The sequence below is a fragment of the Populus alba genome, chromosome 17 (assembly GCF_005239225.2).
Source record: "Populus alba chromosome 17, ASM523922v2, whole genome shotgun sequence".
Classification (NCBI taxonomy): domain Eukaryota; kingdom Viridiplantae; phylum Streptophyta; class Magnoliopsida; order Malpighiales; family Salicaceae; genus Populus; species Populus alba.
In genome coordinates this window covers 13,335,288-13,357,485 of record NC_133300.1, presented here as the reverse complement: position 1 = coordinate 13,357,485, position 22,198 = coordinate 13,335,288, and the positions used below count along the sequence as shown (strand labels likewise).

The window sequence follows — 22,198 nt, the reverse complement described above, 5'->3', positions numbered from 1 at the left end:
ATATTAAAATAAATTAATTTAAAATAAAAAAATATCTTTAAAAATATTTTAAAACAAACAAAATATTAACTCTGGATAGATTGTACCCACGAACCCTTAAATCATAATTGAATTTATTGGCCAAAAACAAATATTTAATGTCTAATTACAATTACAATCACATTAAAAAAATTTAAGAAACTTGGCGATTTCATTGTATATGTTTGCACTGTTTATATTGTGGATTGGAGGCCTTTTTTTTTCCTGGTCATTGAGCTTTTGTTTTTAATTCGACTGCATCATTTTATGTGTGGCTTTTGGTGTTTTATGAGTTGGTAGTGTAACGATCCATTATTTTCATATCAATTTTAAACACTTCGAGCAATTATTTTCATGTAATCTTACTATTTGTTTTATCCTATTTTTATTTTATTTTATCATATTTTATATTGATAATTTTTTTTTAACATATCAAAGTAGCGGTATTTAATGGTTTTTTTCTAGGTTGCTAATGTATGTTTTTGGTTCTTAAATTTATTTTGGTCTCCATTGTTTAAAGAGTTAGTTTTTAATTGAAGTTTGATATTTTTGTTAGCTCATAATATGACTGTAATTTTAAAAGTTGAAATCTTATATATGTTCTTGATGATAAAAGGTTATTTATTAGTGTTTTTTATTCAAGCATGTTTGCTTTCAATAATGTGATCTGTTGGGGCTAATAAAGCTTGGTTTGGAGGCTTAAAATGTATTTTCTAGCTTTGACAATATATACTGGGTTTTCTAGATAACTTGTGTTTATGTTCTTCATGATCATCCGAAGAACATTGTCTTGAATGCTAACTGTAGGTCTCATTTTGATTTGATTTTCGCGTTGGAGGGCTATGATCGTGGTAAAGCATCTATGGCTAATGACCCTCCTTGTCCAGAACTCAGAAATGAAATAAAGGAAGATGATTCCCAAGTTCACAACCTAGACTCTTCCCACTTCTCAAAGGCGATCAATTAGACTATATTTCATCAAAACCAAACATACAAACATCTTTTAAACATCCGAGCAACATTAACAATAACATCAAAACAAGATTAAGCAAACAATACAATATTTTCATTCATTAATCCACATAAATGCTAAAACACAAAATAATACCAAAAGGATTTTAAAAAAATTATTAAACATAAAAAAGGCATGCATGGGCAAGTCACATGGACTCCACCCTTAAGTTTTCACATAGTTATATTTGTTTTTTGCAAGTTCGTATATCATCATTAGTAAATAATCTAGGGTTTTCATGCATTAATAACATTTTTTTTATGAGTTTTAATCTTAGAGTTTTGGTTTTGAACTGAAATCTATTTTTGATAAAAATAAAATAAAATTGTGATATTTGAATAATAATCAAAGAAAATGGATAATTAATTCTTGATGCATGCTTGATTGAAACAAAACCTTGCATTTTATTGCTTGAAATCTAGTCTGGTTTGATGTTTACGTTACTGGTTTTGAGTTTGAATGTTCTTCATTGTTCTTCATGCTCTTTATTTTCATTAGTATTTGATTTTTTTCATTAGAAAATTTTATGTTTTTTTATTTTTTTTTAGCTTTGATTTTTTTTTTTAGCTTAAATTTCTATTTTGATTTAGTTTTTGGTTAAACCTTAGTTTTTTGTTCAGTTCATGATTGAACCGATGTTTTTGGATTGACCTGGTTGGGTTAAAATCGAGTCAAATAGTAGAGACTTTGTTTGGTTTGCTACTATTTTGATAAAAAAGGATTTTAGTTTAAGGGCATGTTTGGCAAAAATATTCTTACGCTTGTTTTGAATAAAAATATGATTTTGTCAAACATGGTCCATAAAATATTTATTGTAAAAATCAAAAAATGATTTTGTTGTTGTATATGACCCAATTCTTATAAAAAATTGCATTTTATTTATAAAAAAAGAGAAAAAATATTTTTTAGGATGGTTTTAGAAAATACCTGTATTGATTTTCCTTTGTGTTTTTTTTTTTTGGAATATACATCAAGTTTGAAAAATTCTTTAATGATTTGAATAATATTTAAATAACCCTAAAAATTTTAATTCATAAAAATTAATATTCAATATTTTGGTATAAATATTATAATTAGTCTGGTACTTAAATACCAGAAATTAACTAAAAAATTTTCAAAATCATTTTAGATATTCACCAATTTTAATTAGAAGTATTTTTTATCATAATATACGAGTTATGGAGAATCCTTTTGCCTTCTAGTATAAATGAACCTTATTAAGATATCTATATGAACTCTTTTTATAAAAATTTATCTGAACATGTAATCTTATAATAAATCTAAAATGTCATATTTGTTCATGAAGGAAATCATTATTCCGAACCAAGACTTCAAATTTTCCACGTTTAGCTTTTTCAACACCCGCTAAAAGCAAAACAACCGGCAAATCCAGAAAGTTCTCTAAATGTTTCCACCTTTGCATGGCATTTTCAAGGAAACTTTATGTAGCATAACCAAGATATGCTGATCCTGCAGGTGTTTGAGTAGCTACTTGATGACAACTGATTTAAATCTAAAACCCCATGTTCAACAGTTTCATTTCAAACCAAAGAGAACCAAGTTGCATCCACAAACGAACATGACAGGTAAAAGAACCCGTCCTCTGCAAACAAAACTTATTCAGAAGTATCATCCGGGAAATGAATAAGAACTTATTTCAATTGTATTCCCAGAAGAGCTTCAAATATATATAAAAAAGAATTCAATTGAAATAGTATTTAACACAGAAGATTAATATGAAACAACTCAGGTTTTTGCCGCTTTGTTTCAAAATCCATCATGACACAAAAGAACCATAATAAAGATTCTATAAAACATCATTCTCCACACAACCAAGAAATCAAGCTTTTGGGTGATAGCCCTCACTTGATTAATATTTCAGATACTTACAATAGCATTGCATATCCACACAGAGACCATTTTTCGCAGGACCATCATTACCAACAAACCTCCAGAAACTACATACAGCCCTGACAAGCCAAATCCGACATTTACAGACGAGCTTCTAACCAAGGTCTTGAGGAGCCTCATAGCCAAAGAATTAAAATAGTCTTGGAGACTGGATAGTCATTGAATAACCACACTCGCGGCACCAAGATAAAGACATGCCACTTTCTTGGAGCAAACTTCTATTCATAATGCTTGCAGACTAAGACACTAATTTGGATATCAAGTGATGATTTCTCTGACAAGCCAATCCAAACTAGGATAAGCAAAGTACAGAATGAGAAATGATGGGAGAGCAAACAAAACAGTGATAAGAATGTACAGGGCCAAAATGGCTGCACTGGCAGGTATTGCATATAAGATGATCAAAAGGAATATGATGACCAATGGGAACTTTGCTGTCAGATGAACAAAGAAAACCAGTGACTTCTGAAGGGAGGAATGTATTCTCCTCACATTGAGGTAACTGTTGACATGATTATGATCATGGTTTGCCTCTGATGGTTCAGCATGATGAACATAGTGTCCCCTCCTGATGTTCCCACGGCTTGCCTGATTTCCAAGGGCTAAATTACTGTCTGATGACCAGTGGGGTTGTTGATCTTCACAGAAGGTGCCATGAGACTTCTCTCTATCACCATTCTTGCTCTCAACCATCCAGAGAAGAAAATAATTCTTGCGAGGGAATTTGAGGTTCCCTCGATAAACAAGGCGGAAGGATAACAGATTGCACCATGGACAAGAAATAAAGAGAGGAAGCTGAATTGGTAATGTAGGGAATTTCACAACAGCCCATTGAAGCCCTAGGATGCAATTTTTGCAAAGAGTATGGCCACACCATAAAACATAAGGCACATTTTCAACAATGTTGAAGGATTCCCAGCATATCGGGCACTCTAGGCCTTCTTCTCTGCTTACAACAGAAGATGCCTCGTCATCTGAGTATTCTGAAGGAACTTGAGCTGGCTTTAGAGAGTTGTTCAAACTAACACTTCCAGCTAGGCAATTGGATGCAAAATTCCACATTTTGATTGGAGAGAAATGACTATGCAAACATCATCACTTTCAATGGTTGTAGAAGCTGAAACCTACAAGTAACATTAACCATTAATCCACACTTGGATTGTCTCCTCTTGCTAATAAATTTCCAAGTATTTCACTTGGCAGGAAAAATAAGAATTAGAAAGAGAATTAAACTAAATTCCATGTAACTTAGGCTGAGGTTCAGTTTAGCATTCATTTTCAATTTTTCACTGCAATCTTATTATGCATAATAGAGTAATCCAGCGTTTAATTCTGTATGTCAAAACAGAACATTTTCATTTCATCAGACTACACTATTATCTCCAAAAGGTGGAAAACTTATTAGAAAGAAGCAGGTTAAGATGATCAAGAAGGGTAATCCAAAATGAAAAAAATAAAAAGATGCCAAACTATCGACTTCATGGAGTCATAGCCTCTAGCTATAACACCATCACTTGTAATCCCAGATGCAAAGTAGAAAGAAAAGGCTTAAAAGACCCAACAATACAAGGACATATTTGCCAATAACAAAATATCAGGATAGATTACTTGAGCAAACATGCTGATATTCATTATTATACATTTAGACAAATAAATTTACTGGTTAAAGAACCCTTGACGTTATTAGATCAAGCTGCATCTTAAAACAATTTGCATTCTCCACATGCAATACTAGCTAGCTATGAGCTATGGTTAACAAAGCAGAAGTTTGTACAACATATAGTAGCGCAATGAAAAATACCAATAAATTGAATTAGATCCATATTTGCAAATTCTAATGCCAAACGGATGTTTGCTACCCTAACTATGCCCTATACTTCTGATCTCTGCTTGATTGACCATATAACTGATAAACGTATTAAGTCACATCACAATAATGCAGTAACAACTAGTTGGGAAAATTGATCATAAACTTGTTTTCTGGTGTGAGTAGAAAATACAAATTCTTATATTCCATCAGTGGTGCAAGGGATGCAAACGTAGAGAGAGCTAATTCAATATGTGCGACAACTTTCTATCACAGCTGTCCTTATTTTGCATCCATGCTTGCTTATGGATGTTAACTTGAACGCATGTGTGCTTATGTGCAGTCACACACTCACAGGAACATCTCTTTTTGACCCAAAACCATACGTTTATTTCTGTTATCTTTACCAAAAGAACAATCCCATCAAATAATGATATTTACACTGAAATAAGAGACCAATAATCTGAAATAAATCAAACACTCTCCCTTCAGAGACTCAAGCTCGACCTCAAAATCACCCAAATCAACTAAAACTCAAATCAACAAGTTAACGATTGATGTGCTTAAACCAGTCACCAGAAAATCTCTCAATCAGATTCAAAAGCTGTACCAGAATTGTACCATTCCTTACAGAAACTGCAACGTTAACCATACAAACATTCTAAAGAAAAAACTAAAAACAATCAATGTTCATTACAAGAAATAAACTCTTGGATTCAAACAAAGAAAATTCATGAAAACAATCAAACAAGAAACCAGAAAATTCAATAACAAATAGTAATTTGAGAGAAAAAAATCAAAGCCCACTTCTTTTTTATTGTTAAAGAAACATTCCTAACAGTCAACATACCAAAAAAAAAAAAAAACAACCGATCCATGAACATCCAAGCTCGATGTGGTCATATAATTATACAAAGCTAACAACTTTCAACGCCAATCAGTAAAAAGAATAAGAAAAGAAACAGTTCATGACATGGCCTTACCAGTTTATCAGGAACGGGGCTTAACAGAGAACGAAAAGAAATAAAGAGGGGTTCCCCTCCATGTCTTTCTCCCTCTGTTTTCTTCCAAGGATATGAAGCTATAGACAATTTCTTGGGGGGGGCTTTTCGAAATTGTCTGGTCCAAGCGGCCGACACTGCTTGTCAGAATGGCCCATGCTGGTGGTCCTTTTCAAAGAGAATATGGTGCCTATTTTTGTAATTCCACATTGTAATTCATTAGATTTTTTTCCTATTTAATATTTTTTTTCATAATTCTTAGTTCCGGACCGGTCCAAAGTCCGGGTTCCGGATTTTAACTGGGTCATCAGGTTAAATTTTTTTTTTTAAATTTAAAACGATGTCATTTTAATAAAAAAATAAAAAAATAAAAGTCAACGGGTTTGCAGCCGGGTCTTGCCGAGTTGTCAGGTTTTTCCTTCCTCATTTTCTTCTTCAACTCGGCCCGGTTCCAGTCCCGGGTCGGCTGGGTCTCGGGTTGACCCGCTAGGCCGGGTCGGGTTTCAAAACTATGATTTTTTTATTAATAATTTATTTTATAGTAAAATAATATTCAAATATTTATTTATTTATTTTAAATAAGTCAAAGGATACCCAAAAAAAATAACCAAGGATATCCAATAAAAAAAAGTAACTAAGAGTTCAATCTAATAATTTAATTTGGATTTTAACATTTTTTTGTTAATCAAAATAAAATATGAATAAAATACTATATTAGTTAAGGATGATATATATCTATATATATATGTTATTATTACAAAGTCATATTAAACATGTATAATCAAATAACATATTTTATAAAATAATTGTGTGAATCAAAAGAAAAAAAAATTATAACATAAACTTTAATTATCTAGATTCATTGGCATCCAAAATATAAACATTAATTTGATCCCCGAAACAATTCATTTTCATAGATTAAGAAGATTGATTGGCATCCTCTAAATGATCCACATCAAATAAAAAAATGATACACTTATTAAAATTTTATTTTTCTCAATTTTATTAAAATAATAAGGAATAAATATTACAAATTAAAAAGTTAAATGAGAATGAAATTGAAAAAAAAAAAATATAATTTCATAAATTATCTCAAATAAAATAAATAATAATCAAAATAATAGAGATGAAACCTAAAAAATTAAAAAAAAAATGAAAGATGAAGAAATTAAAATAATAATAATCAACATTTCATAAATTATTTCAAATAAAATAAGTAACAATCAAAAGAATGATGACCAAATTTGATAGATAAAAAATTTCAATAAATGATAAGGAAAAAGCAAATAGCAATTATAAAAATAATGACCAAAGTTAATATAAAAATAAAATTTTAAGAGATGAAATTGAAAAATAAATATTCAAAACAAAATATATATATCAATTAAAAGTTTGAGGATCAAATTTGATATAATCAGCAAATAATGACATTTCTAAAATTTTCACAACTTCCGGAAAGTGTTTTCCACCTAAATTTTTCTTTTATTGGAAAGTGTTTGCCATTTACCAATTTTCCTAATGACAAACAAACACAAGAAAGTTTGGAAAGTGATTTTCCGGAAACTATTTTCTGGAAAATAAACACAACTAAAGGAAAAACTTTCCTGAAAACCAAGTCAAAATTTTCTTTGACTGAAATATTTTTTGTTGATCGAAAAGTGTTTTCCAGTTGACTAGAAAGTGTTTTTTGTTGACCGGAAAGTGTTTTCCGTTGATTGACTTTTCTAATGACAAACAAACATAAGAAAGTTTGAAAAATGGTTTTTCGAAAACTATTTTCCGGGGAACAAACATGGCCTTAATCTTCTTCTTTTTTTATTTATTTATTTTTCTTCCTTTCTTAACGATCTTACATAAATTGCCCCTCAATTCACTTTATAAAGGGTAAAATTAAAAAAAAATAATGAAAAAAAAAAACATTGTAAACAATGAATCCACATAATTTTATGAAAAGATTCATGGGCAATTTTGCAACGAATCTCCCGTGTTTTTTTCCCCAGAGTATTGCTAATAAATTAAAGGTGTACTGGATTATCGTATCAAACTAGCAATGTCTAATAAAATAAGGCGAGACTCATTGGTGTTGAGCATCCGAGAGTGAAAGGCTTCAATCATAAGTTTAGCGTCTCCTTTAATTAATTATATGATTAGCAAATCCATTTGAATGGCTTCTTCAAGGGCATATATATATATATATATATATATATATATTATATATATATATATATATATATGCTTTCGTAACAAAAGGATCAAAAGCATGCATGGCCAAATAATCAAAACTTTATCTCTCAAGACCATACTATTAGAGACATAATTAAAATATAATTAATACCCAAATTAATTTCAAATTCACGAAGATCCATCCTTGCACGCTTTGTTAATGATCTGATCATTGCAAGATGATTTAATAATAATAATCTTAAATTACATCTTAAATCTTTTTTTTTTTTATTAAAAAATGTTATAAGGTGTTCAATATTTTCATACCAAAGGTCATATATTTTAAAATTTTATTTAGAACCCCTTTTTTGTTCAATATTTTCATTTTTAAACCCATTAAGTTTTTAAATTATATATATTTAGAACTCTATTTTAAATTAATTGAACTTTCCCCAACATATACCCCATCTATCCCTCCTGTTTTCAATTTTTTATTTTTTATTTTTTTTGGTGTACCAAGCATATTAGATATATTTTATGCATAATAAGATTATATCCTCTCATTCACTGCGAATCAATTAATTTTGTAAAGAAAGATTAGAGATATGAAATACAAGGAACATTTTGAGCTAAATTACCCACTGATAAATCCATAAACTTCGAACTCTTGAGGAAAGATTATTAGAATATCACAAGCTCTTAAGCTGTGTATAGTCCTGATCTTACAATTTTCATGGAAGATTTAGTGTCTAAATCTTATTAAAGAAGGTAAAAGACCAACCAGAATAGCAGCATCAATTGCATATAATTTATTGGAAGTGGTCATGTGGCCTCAGCGACATGAACATTGAAGCACACAGCCGAAGACGGTTCTCCATACTTACATTTACCATGTCAGGAGTCGCTAGACCCCTCTTCCTAATCCTGTATCGCCGCCAAGCAAATTGTATGTTCACGGCTGCCCATGTTCGCCAATTGGACGAGTAATATCTCATTGTTCGCTTGAGTCTCTTGCTGGCAAATCGGTACCTGAAGTGTTCTGAGATATATCTCAGATCATATGCATCCAGAACAAATGCTTCTGTTGGTTCCAAGCAGACAAAAGTTGCGGATGCGGCTGGGAGGCGGTCTATAAATGGGCGGCGGAGGCACCACGAGAGCAGCTCATCACCTAAAAAGCCTCCTGGCTCAAGCACACTTGTGGCTACCATTCCTTTGCTAAGGCATTGGCTGTACTTCACACGTCCGTGCACAATGAAAACCATCCTTAGCACAGGGTCTCCTTCTCTTAAAATCTGTTCTCAGGGGCAATAATATGTTCAATAACTTAATAAAGTATAACAGTTTAATTCTTTTTCTTGCAGAATTATGCAATCAGTATGGATTGCTGCATAGAAAATCAGCTAACAGAATGATATTTTTAACTTTATGATCATATCGAACCTTTTCATCTTTTGAGTAGACAAGGAGCTTGACACGATCACAGATGTTGTCAAGGATAAGATCATCCAAGTTGTGAAACAAAGGCACCTAGAGTAAGAATTACTCCATTTCATAAGTATTTTGAAAGGCATCCCTTGATGCTAATTTGATTAGTCAATTTGCTTTTGCAAACACATTTTGAGGATATTGTGCTACCTTTTTTATGAGGTCCAGGCAAAGATAGCGTTTAATGTCTCTCCGGAGTCCTTCAGGCAATTCTTCAATCCAACCCATCTCGTCCTCTCCTCCCATGACTCTCCATTTTTGGCGTTCGAAATGTCGAAATCTTTGTCTTAAACCAGTTGGCAACTGTCTTCTCCTCATCCACCATTCCACATCTTGGCGTCTTAGCTGCATCTTTTTATTCTTTGCCATGACCACATGCAAAAACACCTATCAAACGATAAGAATTCCTCAATTCTGTAAGTATTGTTTTTTATATTTATTCATTCAAAAGAAATCAGTGCTGAAGTTTTATTACCTGGATGTTTCCTATCAGTAAAGTGAAAAGAGTGAAACCACACAGCACAATGTATATACTGAACATCACTTCTACCAAGTTACTTGTTGGAGCGAGTTCGTTGCCGAAAGAGCTGCCAATAAAAGCATGATATTAAAAGAAAAACGTAGTAAGGAACCAGATCAAGCTTATACAAGCCTGCATTTTCCTCATATTATATGTAGAAAATCAGATTAAATTTTGGTAATTCATGGAGTCTAGGTGCATCAATGATGCCAGCATGACTACCTAGTTTACTGTAGAAGTTTCTACAAAAGTTCAGGAAGATGTAGTTAAATGTACAGCTATAATTCATACAGAAAGTTGGAAACCTAGTTGAGAAGTTTAAACTAACATGTTAGCTGAAAAGAAACGAGAGAGACTCTGGTATACACTAGCACAAGATTCGACTCTTATCAAAGATGCCCAGGAAAAATCTGTCCACAAAATTCTGGGAGATTAAAAAGGCCAAGGCGAAGGCAAATGCAAACGAAATGACTATGAGAAAAAACTGACGAGCCTCATATCAGAAATTATTTGCAGCTTTTGCACTAAATTAAGTAGACTAATTACCTAAGGTTTAACAAGCCCCAGAATATGGGATAGAGGATCTTGACTGCTAGAGAATTGCTGGATACAACTAGAAGAGCTGGCGAATAAATCCCATAATTGAAAGGTCCATTATCATCCAGGCACAACGGCTTAGCAATCCATGTTGAGTTTCTGCCACAAGGGTTTCCATAGTTATCTGCTGGATACATGAACTGATAGCAAACATTCATTGAGCATTGCAAGGTGAGATCGCAGTTTCCATTTCTTTCACACTGTTTCTTGAGACATGTCGCAACTCGTTGTGTCGCAAGAACATACCAGCATCCTCCTGTGACCTGTAAAATCTCAAGGAAAGGTGCCTTTTACTATCAGATTGATGTCATATGAAGCTTAGAGATTCATTTCTCTAGTGAGATTAAATTAGACCTACATGAGAGGCAATTAGGTAGGCAACGAGATTGAGTCCAAAACCCCACCAAATTGTGCCAAATATATAACCTGTGACTTTCCGCATTCTTCTAGCCAAGCAAAAGCTATGGTAGACCTTGGGAAGGAACTGGAATGAGAAAGTCACTAATAACATCGTCAAGACCTGCTTAATCTTTTCTTCCCTTATGAGTTTTGGTACCAGCAACCAAAATGTTGCCTGCAAAATGAAGATATTAGAAGCGTTAATCTTTTTTTTCTTCAGATGAATTGCACACCCTCGTTTTCTGCAGCAAATACAAGGAATGAGCTTCTAATTAGAGAATTTGTGAAGTTGGATCATCACTCCTGTAGTTCTCTAATAATAATTCTGTTGTTTTGCCGACATAAGAACACACGGAGATACCACTCCTTCCATAAGTTGATATAGCTACGTACAACTCATCATTCCTTGAAGATCAAGTCATCCATTGGTCGATCATGCTATTAACTTTTACTATACTTAACTACTATAAAAGTCTAATAGATAAATATCGCCGGAGACCAAATCTCCTTTGGCATTTGTTTAAATCACTAGCACAACAACAAAGGGCAATCACCAAATTAAAGCAATCGTACTAAACCTGGGGGATCGGCAGGATAACAAAAACATCGAACCAAAATCCTTTCAGTGACCTCACATAATGATAAGCAATGGCACGTGCGTTCCACACGAGTTTCCCACACCCAAAAACAAGGGACTCCCTCGACACGTACGCCAGCCTGAATTGCAGCCATAGATGCCAAAGATGCACCGCATCCACGCACGAACGAGCAACTGTGACGATTGCTGCAAAACCAATATTCACATACAAGCAAGGGCCCCCACCTTTTCCAATCGACAGTGACAATGCGTAGAAGAAAAGAGGATCAATGGCCAGCGCAATGCCACGGGTCAGCAGCAGTACCCTATTCCATTTCTTGACCCACTTGCTACGTGGATCCAGGATGGACCCAAACGGGCCCTTGGTGGTCGGGGTTTGACAGCGGGCAGGTTTGGATATCGGATCGGATTTGGCATGGATAGGTACGAGGGAGGATCCAGCTAAGGCTTGCCATTCGGGTTGGTGGGCACTGTCACAGCTTGTGGAGTGAAACACAGGGACACCAACCTGCGTGCAAGCATAACATTCCGTGGAATCGAAAACAGCATTGTTGCTGGAGGAGCTGCTGCCGCTGTGTTTGCTCTCATTGCAATATTTGACACTACCTCTACTTTGTCGAGACCAGCTGGGATCATCAAAAAACATTATTTGACAAAATATGAATTTCAACAACTACCTACAGGATGCAAAAAGCAACATATTGTGTGAGAAAATGAAGGGCGAAAGCTTACCCGGAGAGAGAGAACGACATAAAATGAAATGGTGAGAGACAGGGAGAGAAATTGGCTTAGAGGCAGCTGGAAGTATCGCAAGCAGTTCTAATATGTCAGGTACTGTACGAAGAGGGTGTGCTGTCTGGAACATTACACGAAAGTGATGTTGCTGTGTGGCCGGAGCTTTTTGCCGTCAAAGGTTTTTTTATCTGTTCTTCCAATCTTTCAATGTCCTGGCCTGAACCAAAGATATCAGAGGTAAGGACGAAGGACAGTACTAGAACTCACAAACAATGAGTATTAGACGTACCTATTTGTCTAAGAATAAATTCAATAACATAAATCCTGACAACGTAACTTCATAAGAGAATTATAGTCATCAATCTTTCCTTTTGTTTTAATTTTATTATCCCATGTTATGTCTAACGATTCTGAACTCATAATCTGTTTTGACTCTTGTGCTGCATTGTATTTGAGGCCTTAAAAAATGTTTCATCGTTAAATTGGTGCTGAGTTTTGAAAATTAAGATTTAATTTTATTAATTTAAAAAAAATTAAAACACTAGGGACGAGTTTTGGCAAATAAACATAACAATATACCTTTTTCCTTTTTTTACTATTCATGAAGGAAAAGTATAGCTCAATACCTCAAGTTTTTTGCTTTTTAAAAAAAAAAATTTGATTCTTGATTTTTCTTTTTCTATGGTTTCATGTTTGAATTCAAAACTTTATTTATTTATTTTTCAATTCCTAATATATTAGAGGCGAGTGAGTGAGAGAGAGAGAGAGTTAGTACTCAACCATATTCTAAGCACTAAAAGAACTGATCTTTGAGTCAAAGAATTGACGAGAAGGGAGTGTACATTAATGTGTTTTTAAACTTTTGTATTGCTATAAAAAATAGTTCAAGCTAAGAAAGTTTTTTTTATTCAATTTAATTTTTTATTTTTTAAATGAGAGTTTTGAGTTTAAACATTTATTTATTAAGCTTTATAGGATGTTTATTAAGTATTTGTAAATGAATATATATATATATATATATATATATATATATATATATATATATATATATAAAATTGATTTTGAGGGTTCCAAAAGTCCAAACCCTGACTTTTCATCCATCTCTCTAGTGAAACTAGAAAACAACACCTTATTTATTTAATTTTTAGAAACAAATGGGCAAATTCACTTAAACATTAAAAATTAATAGTAAAAAAGGCCAAGGAAAACTAGCCTTCCAAGCCCACACGTGTGAAGCTATCTTATAATTAAGCTAGGCATATAGGCCTAATCTCTTTGACAACTTTTATTTAGGGATTGCATTTTGTTTTTTTATCTAATTATTTTTAGATTTTGATTGAAACGCATAATAGATAAAATTAGTTACATGACTCGCGCGATGTCATGGGTTAATTTTTTTTGCATAAAAAATATCAAAACAAGTTAAGATCTAAAAATATTAGGTATTTCTGCAAAGCTATAACTAATAGTGTAGGATTTGGCTACAACATCTGACCTAAGAGTAATATTTATAATATTAATAATAACATTAACTTGCATGATCCAAGTTTAAGTGGGTCTGATTGCAATACCAGACATAATAGCCTTGGATATGGGTTTAATTACAAGGTTGTGTCATAAAAATATAATAATTAAATAGATTAATTAAAAAAGAAAAAGAAAAAAATTCGAATTAACTGGGTCAATCCTTCAAAGCAAGTTAACCCGTCAAATCATGGATTCTTGTCATGAAAGTTTGATAACTAAATAGAAAAAAAATAAATTAATGGGTTACCCAGAATTAATTGGGCTAACTATCAAACCTGAGATCCGTGTTATGAAAGTTTAATAACTAAATAGAAAAAAATTGAACATCAATAAACTAAATTAAATGAAAAAATTTAAATAAAAAGTAAAAAAAAAAAAAAACCAAAGGCATAAAAATGGCAAAAAAGAAAAAAGAAGAAAACAAAAACTAAAGGCATCGATCAATCGATAACTAAATAGAAAAAAAAATTAATATTAATGAACTAGATTAATTAAAAAAATATTAATTAAAAAGAAAAAAAACTTATAAGAAGAAAAAAATAAATGAGGAAAAAGAAAAAAGAAAATCTAAATTAATTGGCTTAACCTGTTAAACTTAAGATCCATGTCATGAAAGTCTAATAACTAAATAGAAAAAAATTTAATATCAACAAACTAAATAAAAAAATTAATTAAAAAAAAAAAAGAGAAGGCATCAGCCTTTTCATTATGGACTGCACTGTGCAATCCACAGTGAAATGCATAAAATGAAAAAAATAATAATTATGATGAAATAGAAGCCTCTAATATCAAAACCATTGTTAATTGAAGCCCACACCAGTCATTTCCTACAATTCGCGTCATGAAAGTTTGATAATTAAATATATAAAAAAATTAACTGGTTTACCCAGAATTAATTAGGTTAACCCATCAAATCAAGTTAACCCATCAAGCCCATGATACGTGTCATAAAAGTCTGATAATTAAATAGAAAAAATTTAACATTAACAAACTAAACTAAATGAAAAAAATTAATTAAAAAAATATTCCAGGTTAATTCGTCAAATCACATTAACCCGTCAAACCTAGGATTTGTGTTATAAAAGTTTGGTAACTAAATAAAAAAAATTAACATTAACAAACTAAATTAAACAAAAAAATTCATTAAAAGAAAAAAAACACAAAGAAAAAAATAATAAAAAAAACCAAACCCATAAAGGCATAAAAAAAATGAAAAAACAAAACACAGGAAAAAAAAGCAAAAAAAAAAAAAAAAACAGCTCATGCTTTTTAGTATATGTTATAGTAATTATAATATAGTTATAATATAATAATAATAAGGAAAGCTAAAAGGTGTGGGGAAATCTACAATGCTTTCCCTATACCTTTTAAAGTATTGTATAATAATATAATATAATAATAATAATTAACAAAGGCACAAAAATCATTTGAAAGCAACGAATAGTGTAAGAAAAAGAAAAGATAGTTGTAAATTGTCAAAGCATTTAAAGCATTTAATGCACAATTATCATCTCGCCCATGCAAGTAAAATTCTTTCCCACTACAGATAAGAAGAAAAGACTCCATATAAAAAAAACAAAGACAAAACAATGTATATTTGCAAAGCATTTAATACACAAATATGATGCCGTCGTTTTTGTAAGTCAAATTAGCTAATTACAGTTCTTCTCATAATATAATACTAACATAGAAAATTGTTCTATGGGGAAAGTACAATGCTTACAAAGAAAATTGTTTTGTGAGGAAAGCATAGTACTTTCCCCACATGTTTTAGAGTTTTTTTAATTACTTAATATAATATTCAAATTATTATTCAATTTTCCATGGTTCTTAGTAATGTTAGAGTTTTTATGATGATATTATTGATTGTTTGATGAATAATAAGTATAATTTTCAAAATACTTTTCTCATTACTTTGAATGAGAATAGGATAGCTATTTTTTATTTTTTATTGTCATTTTTTAATATTTTTTAGTATCGATTCATGATTTTTTTAAAGTTAATAGTTCTTTTTAATAAATTTTTTTTATTGCCGTTGTTTTTTATTCAATGAACTATACTATTAATAAAAAAATTATTTTGTTATTTGAGAAAAAAAACATGAGTTAGAAAAGATAATTTTGATGAAAAAAATACATTTCTTCATCATAATTTTAATACTTATTGTCTTCCTTATGAATGTTTATTTTTTATTATTATATAATAAAATAATAAATAGATCATGAAAAGTACTCATTGTTTTCCTTATGGATATTTATTTTTATTATTATATAATAAAATAATAAATAGATTATGAAAAGCAAAGTTATTTATAATTAAAACCTAGCCAGTACTATGATGTGTAGATCATGAGTTTGTGGGTTTATTTGGTTTGATTTCGGTCAATTTACAACATTATCATTTCAATAGTTTGATAATAAAAAAATGTTAAATTGATATTATCTTGATTTTTTTTTAAATTATTTTCAATTTAATTTAAAACTCTATCCAGAAAAGTTGATCAATAAATCAGCATGACCCGCAGGGCCAAATCTGGATTCATGACACTATGACACTAGAAATTCCCCTCAATAACTCACGAGCAACAAACTTGCAGGTTTTTATGTACATATCCACTCTTGCATAATGTATTCAAACCTACCTTCATCCCTCTACTGGTTTGACCTACACCTTGCATTAATTCTTTTTTTTTTTTTTTTTCACAAAAAAATAAATAACAATTAGAATCTCTCTCGCAACTTTCTTTCTCTTGCCTTTAGTCCACACTCTAGAAGTACTGAAATTCATATCAATGCAAGAGTGATGTATAAATTGTAAACTATATATGGGTGAAGAAACTAGAGTTACAGTTGCATCCATGGATTTGTTTCTCCACATACCTTTCATAAAAGCAGTCCAATGGTGTCATCTCCCTTGATACAGAACAACCAGCTCGAGCTCCTGCTGCAAATCGTTAGACCTCAGGGTTCAATTTATAGCCACCTTAACATATGCTCCACTCTTTCTTTAACAGTTTTTTCTTGTCACCAATATTTCACCATGAAAGCCAGAAATATCAAGCATGGATCTGCAAAACAAATCTCCAACTCATTGTTCCACTGCTATAAATATATATCAGAGAGATATGAATGGATCTAACTAAATTAGATTTTCTTCCATCCCATGATCACCCCAAAACAATATAATCATACACACACACACACACACACACACACACACACACACACACTTATAACCCCCCCAAAGCTCAAAGCATGACAGAAGCAAAATTAATGGTAGAGTCGCTTTTCAGAGAGTTTACCTGCTAGATATATGCAAACTTCACCAGCAGCAAAGCGTAAAACGAAACAAAAACTCTTTAAATGTAAGAATTTCTTGGATTTTGTATTGTTAATATGATAAAGAATCTAACATAATTACTTGCTTTATGAAAGCTGATCTCCTTTATCACATTTGGTTAGGAATCTGCACCTTTATTTATTTGCAAACATCTCAAGTAAAGCGACCTTTTGAATTCCCTAACGTACGTAGGTGATTTACCAGGAAAATTAAGAACGAAAACAAAAAAGAAGAATCAACTGTTTTCTAATTTTGTCACTAGTTCTAATGTATCCAATCCTAGAAGTTTCTTTGTTCTTTCCTCAAACCTACCTGTAACGTACTTACGTTAATGCTCTTGAAAACTCATTTTGATAATAATCAATTTGGGTCGGAAAGTGGTTTGCTAAAGCTAAAACAGTGTGATCCTCCTTTAATTTTCTGTTTGATGTCATAGGTAAATTATAAATTTGATTTTTACTGGGTCCATCACTTAAAGCAATCTCCAACTACACTTACAGTGAATGTGTGGAAATGTCTTTATTGAATTTCTTAACTATATTGATGTTATATCTCTCATATAAAATAAAATAAAAATCAAGTTTAAAACTTAATTAAATTTCATATTATTGATGCAAATAAATAATCTAAAATTAATGATAGCTGTCAAAACAGTACAATATATGATCTGTTCTTTTATAAACAGAAGTTTTTTTGAATTTTTTTTATCTGCTTTCTTGATACGAGTTCTCATGTAACTTTATAGGAGTCAATTCTCAGCTAAAATTTTTTCTCTACAAATTAAAAAGTTTGTTAAAATTTTTACTAATAAATATGTAATTAAAAATTTAAGAAAAAAAAATTATATCACAATGAACTCTTACTAATTGATTTACATGGAGCATAAATGGAATTGTTCTTCCAGTATGCTTTCTCATTGAACCATACTTTTTTTTTTTTTATATTTTGATTTTTTTTACCAGATATTAAGTGTTTTGTAAACCTTTCTGATACGACAAACTGAATATAGTTTGTCCAATTACTATCTATGACATGCTTTGATGTATAACTTTTCCATTTTTTTTATGTCTTATGACCCGACTTTCTTCCTTGCTCATACATGCATCATACCAAAAATCACCTATTCACATTGTCACATGTATATAAAAAATAGATATATGATTTAAATTTATTATATAGAAATTATATAAGAAAATAAAAAAATAAACATTTATAATAATATAACATTAACATAACAATTAATTATAAGAACGTTATTGTTATCTATATTTTGGTCCCTACACAAAAAAAGAAGAAGATATAAAAAAAATACCAAAAAAAATATATTCAGAAGAAAATAAAAAGTAATAACAGTGGGAAGAGGATGCCAAAAAACTTAGAAAATGACAAACAATTGGTTAAGGAGATTTAAAATACAAAGATTGAAATTTGACAGTATATTTTTAACTGATGAGAGTCCTGTTGACAAAGAAAATTCTATTTAATGAAGAAAAGTTCAAAATCAAATGTTTATGGGCTCCATTAAATTTTATTTAAGGTTTAATTGTATTTATGGAGGGTTTGATTGCAAGAAAATTTAATTTTTAAGTCAATTTAGGCTTTAATTAGAAGAAATTGAATTTCAGGGGTGAAATTATATTTTTTAAGAGTCAATTTGATCAAATCAGGGGCTTAATTGCATAAATATCAAAGTTTGATGAGAAATTAAGGACTTGATTAAAGAAATCCAAAATCAAGTACTTAACTGGAAAACATGAGTAAATATAGGGGCTGTAATTGATTGTGTAAAGGGTTCGATTATAACATTTCAAAACTTTAGTGACCAAACTGAAAATAATCATTCCCAACACAAAACAATGCCATTTCAAAGAAAACCATGCAAAAAAAAAAAAAAAGGACACCCCACGATCGCCATTACTCCTGCAATAACAAACGGTCGGTCGCCTTACTATTTGGATGCGACCGCTTGGCATTCTCTGGCTCCATAAAAAGTCAGAGAAAGGCCATAGAGAGGGGAAACAAAGGAAAAAACCAGAAGACAAGCACACAAAGGGTGATGGATAGAAAAACAGAGTGAACACGAATAGGAAAACTAGTAGAGAAAAAAAAAGACTACACATGGAGACACATAGAGACAGGGGACAGACAAATGAAAGAGGGAAACAAAGGGTGATACTGTTATACTTCGTCTTCAGCAGGAGCTCCATAGCTCCATCTTTAGCAGCCACTACACCAGAAACAAGGCACTCCAGGAGAGCAATACAAGGACGAATTGGGGAAGAGAACGAACAAACATAGGAAGGACTGGACAGGGAGAACACGAACAAAGATATAAACACAGAAAATGCAAAAAAAAAAAAAAAAACAGAGAGCAAAAAAAAAAAAATAGAGAGAAGGAAGAATAAAGAAAGAACTGAAAAGGGAGTAGCATTGACCCGTCAGCTTCACCATCGTCTTCGTCCCCAAGCGCCAGCTTCGCCTCCAATTGCACCAGTTAAGCTTCTTTTGTTATTCCCTGCTCGTAAAATAATTACCCTGTCATTGTGCAAAGCATGCATGAGTAATTCACGTATGCATGCACAATGACCGGGTTGATCACTAGCTTGAGCCAGTGACCAGGCCAGGCTTGCTGGGCTGAGCCCAACCTGTATGGGCTATGCTGGACCCAGCCCAAAAAAATAAAAAACTAAGGTCAAAGGCTAAACCGGTCCAATCCCCTTTATTTTATTTCCTTTTGTTTTGATATTTGGCTAGCAAGGTTTTTTTTTTTTTTTTTTTTTTATCTAAGAAAATTTCAAAATAAATAAATTCATGAATGCTTCTAAATTTATTCGTAGGTCCCTTGTATATTTTTGTTTTTAGGGATTTCATTGTATAACTGATCTATGGATTTTTACTGTGAAATGCAAATCTAGTGTACAATACATCTTTTTTCTTTGTTTTGTTTTGTTTTGTTTTTTTTTAAATATGCATGCATTGATTTTAAAATGATTTTACTGGGTTATTCACTGACGCCAGAATCAGGAATATGCAATATTTTTTACAACATAATATTTACCAACGCTGGAGTTGGAAGTATCTATAATTGAGTATTTACTGACGCTAGATTTAAGAATATTACAAGCAAACCATTGGTAGCATAGTTCAACAAGCCCTTAGAAATTGAAGACAAAATCAGTAATATCTTTCCTTTTGTGTAACCAGTTCCGTACCATAGAATCTTTGATGACCAGTTAGGATTTCTAGTAACCATAATACTAGATGTTGACTATTTAAACAAGATCATTCCCCATCAAAGAACAAGGTGTCAAAAATTTGTTCTTTTCATTGAATTTATTTTTAAGACCATTGCGATGTCGGGTGCAACAAACATATTGAATATTGGTCCTTTAAAATCACTTGTTCACATTGTCGCACATGTGCGGCGTTGCGATGATCATCCTCTCTAGGATATCTGGAAATTAAGAAATGGGAGAGACAATGATTTCTTGTCTTTTATCTGTGGAATGAGGGAATGAGAGTCGTCACCTAGTATTTGGTTATTAAGAACCTTAACTGGTCTCAAAGATCAAGCACAAGGATTGATTGCATAGAGAGAAGGTATTAGCACCCTTCGCATGCCTCACTTAAGATAAGTTGCATTGTTTAATTGTCTGATTGTTGGTCTGTCAAGGGTTTAAGAAAGGTCCTCCTCAGTAAAGAGATTCTTATCTTATCAGGTAAAAACCTAAATGTTCTAATGTGAATTAAAAAAAAAAAAACTAACTTTTTAATAACGAGAATACGTCTTACGTATAAGTTTGTAAGCTCAGATATTAAAATAAGATAAAATATTTTTTTTGTATTTTTTATAATATTAACCTGGTTCTTATGGCTTTAATAAACTGGTTATTAAAGCTTAAAATGCATCGTAATATATATTTTTTGATTTTGATTTGTTGTAAGAAAATATGATATGAAAATTTCTTTAAAGCTTGAGAGACTTGATTATATGTATGAAAATAAAATACTTTTTTCTATATAATGTTTTTTTAATGTTTCAGAGAAAACCAATATTATACAAAATTGATAGAAAAATACGCGGGAAAATCACAAATTTTGAAAGGATATTTTTTGTGTTTTTTGTTTTTTTAATATATAATATAATATTATATATTATTATAAATATATAATAAAATAACATTGTGATGGGCCTAGCCTAATCATGTGGGCTGAGCACACCCTGTTTGGGCCGAGTTCGACCCAAAAGGAATTGGGCTAACCTCAGCCTAAAAAAGAGTTGGGCCGATGCCAACCCAATAAATTTGTGCTTTAGTCTCTACTATTCACTAGTAGAACAATGAAGAAGATAAAAAAAGAAAAAGAAGAAGAAGAAGGCCGGCCTAGCAGTGGTGATGCTGTTGTTGATGGTGGCTTACAGTGGTGATAGATGGTTGTTGTGGAATAATGGTTCTTCTTCTTCTGTTTCCTCTCTTTTTTCTTTTTTTGTGTCTTTGTTTTTGCTCCTCCTCCTCCTCCTCCTCCTCTCTTGCTTGTGTTTTTATCCCTTGTTGTTTCATTTTTTTTTTTTGCCCTTTTCCTCTCTCTGTTTTCCCTCCTTTTCTTTTTGTTTTTGACCTTTGTTTGCTTTCTGTTTTTTCTTTTTCTCTCGTGTCTTTCTTTGTTTTTTTAACGTAGCAAAGATTGTCTCTGAATGTCTGCAGCAAAGATTTTCATATAATTATGCATATCACCAAAACCCAAAAACTGTCCGTCTGTTATGATCTCCTGGACCTTCTGTTCAACATCTAATTTTGAGAGAGATAGCGAAGCTGCACTATAAAGAAGACGCAGATTTGATTGTTGTATACAAGGCTCCGAAGAATCCTCTCCTTGCTCTTCAGCCGTACGATGTACTGCGCCATAATCTGAAAAAATCTTCAACTTCCTTTTACTCCTTTGAAGAACCATACGATGTGTGTTGGTTTGATATTTTAACGTAGAGAACGATGATTTTATTTTAATAATTATAAGTGGTCGGGTTAATTTATATATATATTAATTAATTCTTTAAAATTCTAAAATTAATAACTGTATAAATTTT

General features: G+C 31.5%; 2 protein-coding genes across 2 annotated transcripts; both read right to left on the bottom strand.

Annotated features, from left to right (window-relative positions):
- Positions 1-2,717: 2,717 nt before the first annotated feature.
- Positions 2,718-5,890, bottom strand: LOC118049554 (uncharacterized). Its single transcript, XM_035059585.2, has 2 exons — positions 5,732-5,890; positions 2,718-4,065 (listed from the first exon to the last, which is right to left on the bottom strand). The coding sequence occupies exon 2, from the start codon at positions 4,001-4,003 to the stop codon at positions 3,200-3,202; it is 804 nt and encodes a 267-aa protein (XP_034915476.1). The 5' UTR covers positions 4,004-4,065; positions 5,732-5,890; the 3' UTR covers positions 2,718-3,199.
- A 2,667-nt stretch (positions 5,891-8,557) lies between these two features.
- Positions 8,558-17,276, bottom strand: LOC118049553 (cyclic nucleotide-gated ion channel 2). Its single transcript, XM_035059584.2, has 10 exons — positions 17,078-17,276; positions 16,656-16,843; positions 12,247-12,466; positions 11,495-12,140; positions 10,876-11,091; positions 10,467-10,780; positions 9,876-9,987; positions 9,551-9,787; positions 9,356-9,442; positions 8,558-9,207 (listed from the first exon to the last, which is right to left on the bottom strand). Exons 3-10 carry the CDS (start codon positions 12,264-12,266, stop codon positions 8,722-8,724), a joined length of 2,118 nt encoding a protein of 705 aa, XP_034915475.1. The 5' UTR covers positions 12,267-12,466; positions 16,656-16,843; positions 17,078-17,276; the 3' UTR covers positions 8,558-8,721.
- Between the last annotated feature and the right edge of the window lie 4,922 nt (positions 17,277-22,198).